The following is a 6,316-nucleotide window of genomic DNA, read 5'->3' on the forward strand; positions in this document are numbered from 1 at the left end:
TACAGTCACACAGCACTCTACAGTCACACTGCACTCTACAGTCACACTGCACTCTACAGACTCTACAGTCACTCGGCACTCTACATACTCTACAGTCTCTCTACAGCCACACAGCACTCTACAGCCACACAGCACTCTACAGCCACACAGCACTCTACAGCCACACAGCACTCTACAGTCTCTCTACAGTCACACAGCACTCTACTAGGTCTCTGCAGTGATAACACATACAAATCAACTATGAAGACTAATCAGTGCCAATCACATTCATACACTGATGGGACATACATCAGAGCAATGCCCAAGGACACAACAACTGAGACAGCTGGAACGGGAGATTGAACCGATAACCTACTAGTTCCAGGAAAACTCCCCTRACCACTCTGCCACAGCTGTGAATATTCGTAAACCCCTCTATCAAACTAGAATGAACCAGCCTGGAAGCTGGAGGGGGCGGGGTTTAAAGTGCCTTGTTTGATTTAAAGAGACAGCCTCAACATGAGTTGATCTGGGACACACCCCAGAAAAGGGGCGGGGCTTGTGGAGTTACAATAAGGAAGAATTCAGACCAAAGCACGGCACATTTCACTATATATAGACTTCAACTGAAGGGTTTAAATAATTTCAAAATCACAGGTTCACTTTAAAATATACATTTACTATGTCTAACGCCTGTTCTCCTAAGTTTCTTGTGGTCTTACRTTTTTAAAAAATTTTGTCTTTACATCGTCTACTTAACACTTCAATGTCAAAATTATTTACAAACCTAACCATTGAAAGGTTCTTTGAAAGAACATGTGCCAGTGTTATGAGACAACCTGATTTGTCCGTCTGTGAATGGCCTGTGTTCTGACTCATCTGTTTATTTCATTAGCTATGCTACCATGCAGACTTAATGTCCTTGTCCATTATTTTCCCTTCAGGAAACAAAAGGCCGAAGGAAAGTTTTAGCATCAGCTGATGTTAATATGAAGAATTATGCTAGTTCCACACCAGCCCAGTATGACATCACACTGAAGTTCAAACCCCTGTCTGTGAAAGTGGTGGAAGCCACACTCAAACTGAATCTGTCCTGTATCTTTCTCAAGGAGGGCAAAGCTACGTAAGTACAGWAATCACAGTACAGTTTATCTTGCATATCACTGAAGAACCCCACTTCAAATGAAGTTGGGACATAAATAAAAACTGAATAACATGATTTACAAAACCCTTTCAACTTATTTTCAGTTGAATACCCTACAAAGACGAGGTATTTAATGTTCAAACAAATAAAAAGTATTTATTTATGGTATATATTTTTGCAAATACAGTATTCACTCACTTCAAACGTGATGCTGCAACACATTCCAATTGGGTGGAAATTAAAAATTTTCCTCACCAGCCACAGTGGCTGGTAGAAAAAGTTTTGTACCAGCCACTCAAACTTTTTACCAGCCACTATTTTTTTTTTGTTAGTTTCTGTAACACGGTGGCATTTAGACAATTTGTTTTCTTTGGTGGCCTAATTAAATTGTTTGTGCCACACAGTTGACAGCGCGCAGGAAAGGAGGAGGGGAGAATTTATTTCTAGCTGCAGAGCGGGTTGGAAGATGATGTTATTTAATGTTTTTTAATGTCCTACAGGCTCTGAAATGCAGAATAAAAATGAAACTGAGGTTTTGACAAAGGTCAGTAGCGCGATTTGAACGCAATTTTTTTTAGTTCATTACACACCCGCCACGGTGGCGGGTGTGTTGTTCAGATCTACATGCCACTTCATAATTTTACCCGCATTTGGCCAGTGGTGGGTGCTAATTTCCACCCCTGGTTCCAATAAAGCTGGAACAGGAGMAACTAAAGACTGGGGAAGTGGAGGAATCCTCAAAAAAACATCTGTTTGGATCATTCCACAGGTGAACAGGTTAAATGAAAACAGGTGTGTGTCATGATTGGGTATAAAGGGAGCATCCCAGAAAGGCTCAGTTGTTTATAAGCAATGACGGAGAGACATTCACCACTTTGGGAACAACTGTGTGAGAAATAGTTTAAGAACAACATTTCTCATCATACAATTGCAAAGAATTTAGTGATTTCATCATCTACAGTCAATAAAATCGTCAAAAGATTCATAGAATTTGGATAAATCTCTGCAAGTCAGCAGCAAGGCTGAAAACCAACACTGAATGTTGGTGACCTTTGACCCCTCAGGCAGCACTGCATTAAAACCCACATCATTCTGTAACAGATATTAACACATGGGCTCAGGAAGACCTCAGAAAACCATCGTCAGTGAACACAGTTCATCTCTACAGCTACAAGTTAAAGCTCTATCACACAAATACAAAACCAGATATAAACAACACCCAGGAGCACCGCCAGCTTCTCTGGACCCAATCATCTGAGACGGACTGACACAACGTGGAAAAGTGTCCTGTGGTCTGAAGAGTCCACATTTCTAATTGTTGTTGGAAATTATGGATGTGGTGTCCTCTGGGACAAAGAGGAAAAGGACTGTCTGGATTGTTATCAACACAAAGTTCAGAAGCCAGCCTCTCTGATGGTGTGGAGGTGCATTATCCAGCCTCTCTGATGGTATGGAGGTGTATTAGCCAGCCTCTCTGATGGTATGGAGGTTTATTATCCAGCCTCTCTGATGGTATGGGGGTGTATTAGCCAGCCTCTCTGATGGTATGGAGGTGTATTATCCAGCCTCTCTGATGGTATGGGGGTGTATTAGTGGGTAACTGTCACATCTATGAAGGCACCATTGATTCTGAAAGCTACATTCAGGTCTTGGAGCAACATGCTGCCATTAAAGACGTCCTTTTCAGGGACGTCCTGCTGGTTTCAGCAAGACAATGAACGAAGACRCATTCTGCACAGGTTAGTGCACTACAGCATGGCTTCAGAGTAAAAGAGAGCAGGAACTAGACTGTCCTGCAGTCCACACCTGTCTCCCACTGAAAATTTGTGCAGCATTATGAAGAGAGTCTGGACTGTAGAGCAACTGATGTTGTTCATCAAGCAAGAATGAAAGAATTCAGCAACAATGGGGGGATTGAACCGGCAATCTACTGGTTCCAGTATGACTCCTCCACAGCTCAGATGGAACAATCTGTCCACAGCACTATTATTTTAACATATAGTTTATTTATCTATGAAAAAATGGCAGGAAAAAACCCAGTGCTGAAAAAAGTGTTTGACACAAGTCATACAAAACCACAACAAACCTGTGAGAGAAGCTGCTTACATCAAACCAACCTGTCACTGCTCATCACCTGAACACACCGTCCTCACAGTGATACACGGTGGAGGCAGCATCATGCTGTGGGCTGATGTTCTTCAGCAGGAACACAGAAGCWGCTCAGAGCTGATGGGATGATGGATGGAGCTAAACCCACAGCAGTCTTAGAAGAAAACCTGTTAGAGGCTGCARAAGACCTGAGTCTGGGACAGAGGTCCACCTTCCAGCAGAACCACTGAAACATCCAGACATATCTACAGTGGAGTGGGTCAGAATGGTCCAGTTCAAGTCCACACCTGAATCCAACTGAGAACCTGTAGGACCTGTTCAGACGCTCTGACTGAGCTGCAGCTGGTTTATAAAAACGAACAGAAACTCAGTCTGTGTCTGTGTAAAGCTGGAGAGAAAACCCTGCAGTGAAAGGTTCTTCTGCAGAGGATTGAGTCTAAATGCAGCCACACTTTTCAGATTTGTATGTTTGAAAGGATTTGGAAATCCACAGATTTTTTTTCATTTCATTCCTAGTTATGCTCTACTTTGTGACATAAAGTACCGTATTTTGAAGTTTATTGTTATAATGTGACAAATGTACACATGTTCAAGGGCTAAAGACTTCATCAAGCCTCTGCAGTAACATCTAGAAACAGTTTCACATTACAAACACTGTCCCTCTTTTAAACATGTCAGTGAAAGCACAGAAAAGCTGCTCGTTCCAGCTGATGGCCGGTTTGTCCTCCCTGAACCTGTGATTTGTAAGGATTGTGTGTGTGTTCTTTCACAGGGACGAGGACATGCAGAGTTTGGCCAGTTTGATGAGTATGAAACAGAGCGACATCGGCAATCTGGATGACTTTGACAGTGACGAAGAAGACGGTGAAGAGAGACGGTTCAGCTTTGGAACAGGACAGACGACTCATGTTACTGGTAACATTGAATACCTAAAGGCACACGTTTAATAAAAGCTGTGATACTGTTAGACAAAATATACAACAGAGGTGTTAAAAGGATAATAAAACAGGTTTTACCCCAGTCTGCTCGGTCTTATCTAACTGGATTCTTCTTGTTAAAGAAAATAAATCTCAAAACAATAAAATCAATTATTCTGGGGTACAATTAAAGCAGCTAAATGTAATTTTATTGGTAAGACTATTATTAAAAAGTAAAAATGCAACCAGTTATGGGAGGAAGGTTTTTTATATTTATCAAGCTCACAAGGCTAACTAGCATTAGCTAGTGATAGCATGTGAATCTTCACTCAGTAATAATTTACACATCAATTACAAAACTACCAAGAAACCTAAACGTGCTTCTCATGTAGCAAAATACTGCCAAGTACTTCCAGTGCATGTACCTTTTAATGACTTGGTATACATGTTGTACCTACAGGGTACTTACTGGAGTACTTTCAACATACCATAGCCCTGTCTCCATTATCAAGCCTCACTCTGTTCAGTTCAGGTCTGTTTGGTTCTCCTCAGGTGTGTGTGTGTGTGTGTGTGTGTGTGTGTGTGTGTCTGTCCCTCACTCTGTGGGTGTGTTTGTGGGCTGATCGTCAGATATTGTCCAAGATTAATCTTCAGGGTGGATATAGCCCGCTGGCTGCGAGGACCTATCCACGTCATCATTTACCCAGAATGCTTTGTGTGTAAATAAAATGGCTCTGTCCGTGTTAAAAATATATTTTTAAAAATTTACAAAACTGAAACAGCCTACAGTATTTTTACAGTCTTTTATTTTACAGTTAAAATAATTTTTTAAATCAAATAAAGTCTAATGTTCAACTAAACATGGTTCCCTTTAAGGCTTCTGGGGAGCAGCAGGGGGCTTGAGGGCCTTGCTCAAGGAGCCAAAGTGGTTCAAATGAGGAGTTTTCCTCATTAGTATGGGAAATTGACCCAACGACCTTCTGATTACAGTTTCACTTTCTTCTGCGCCACCACTCCCCTATAACAACTCCCTAACTTATAACAGTGTCCTAAGAACATCTTGATTTCATATTTCCTATGAGAAATGACTTTTGCAAATGAATACATTAGTCCTGTCTACATTGTGTCATAATATGACTGAAATAAAAGTGRATCTCACTCATTTTTCAGGTCTAAGGCCCAAAACCTTGCATTGTATGCGTGTTTATCCACATACATGTGGACGTCAGGTCTGTAAAAATAGCACCTGCTCAAAATAAAACCATGGAAAAGTGCATACAGTACTGGGTGTAGGTAGAATAATTTTATGTGCTGYTGAACCATTCAGGGTGCTACTTTAACAGAGACCAGGCTTCTACATGATTTCAGAAACAGCATTAAATGAATCTGGGGTTGCTTTTCCAGGTGTTTGRTCATTTCTGTTGAAGCTTTATGTATGCACTGCAACAAATGAAGCTTCTTTTCTGTGGGTTGAAAACTGATGGTTACCTGACTTTTCTGGCAGTGTTCAGTGTAAGCTACTCAGCCTTTTTTTCTTTAACCGTTTTGCTTCCTTTTTTAGTTAGTTGAACTCATTTTCACTTTCACTTCTCTGTTTTTTAATCTTCCTCTTTGCTGTTCCTTTTTCTTAAAATAGGTTTTAGTTTCTTTACTGAAACAGTTCAGGATGTGAGACTTTATTCACTTTTAGACCTGATTATTATTGACACAAAACAAATTGTCAGCTGTTCATMTTCTTTCTGCTGTCTTTCTGATTTCTGCCTAACTCCTGGCTCTTCCTCATTAATGACCCTTTTCCTGTTTTTCTCCTTTCCTTTCACTGCCTCACCTTTTCTGTTTCACTCAGTAAACTCAGAAATAGACAGGAGAAAGTCCTCTGGCATTTCCTCATCCACCCTGTCTGAATCCTCAACACCACCCTTCCCACTGCAAACCAACACAGAACCGCCAGGCACCGCCCATCGGGAAGGGTCTCCCCCTCGTGCCTACTCAGTGTCAGCTTTTGCCCGAGCCCACCCTCCACCACTTCCCAAAATCTTTCAGTTTTGTGTCAGATCAGGTACCAGTCCATAAATCCTCATCATCTCTGCTTGCTCTCATTTTGGCCAGTGTTGTATAAAGTACCACAAAGTGATACTTGAGTAAAAGTACAAGTATCTTACCAAAA

The 6,316-nt window shown here is 41.2% G+C and overlaps 1 protein-coding gene across 1 annotated transcript in view; it reads left to right on the plus strand.

The window, feature by feature from the left end:
• LOC106526862 (EH domain-binding protein 1) overlaps positions 1-6,208 on the plus strand; it is a gene marked incomplete at its 3' end in the record, with an annotated part of 16,399 nt that extends 10,191 nt beyond the window's left edge. The window contains 3 exon segments of the mRNA XM_014021578.1: positions 924-1,102; positions 4,005-4,147; positions 5,996-6,208. Coding sequence (XP_013877032.1) covers positions 924-1,102; positions 4,005-4,147; positions 5,996-6,208 — 535 coding nt within the window.
• Between the last annotated feature and the right edge of the window lie 108 nt (positions 6,209-6,316).

The sequence above is a fragment of the Austrofundulus limnaeus genome, unplaced genomic scaffold (assembly GCF_001266775.1).
Source record: "Austrofundulus limnaeus strain Quisiro unplaced genomic scaffold, Austrofundulus_limnaeus-1.0 Scaffold297, whole genome shotgun sequence".
Lineage (NCBI taxonomy): Eukaryota > Metazoa > Chordata > Actinopteri > Cyprinodontiformes > Rivulidae > Austrofundulus > Austrofundulus limnaeus.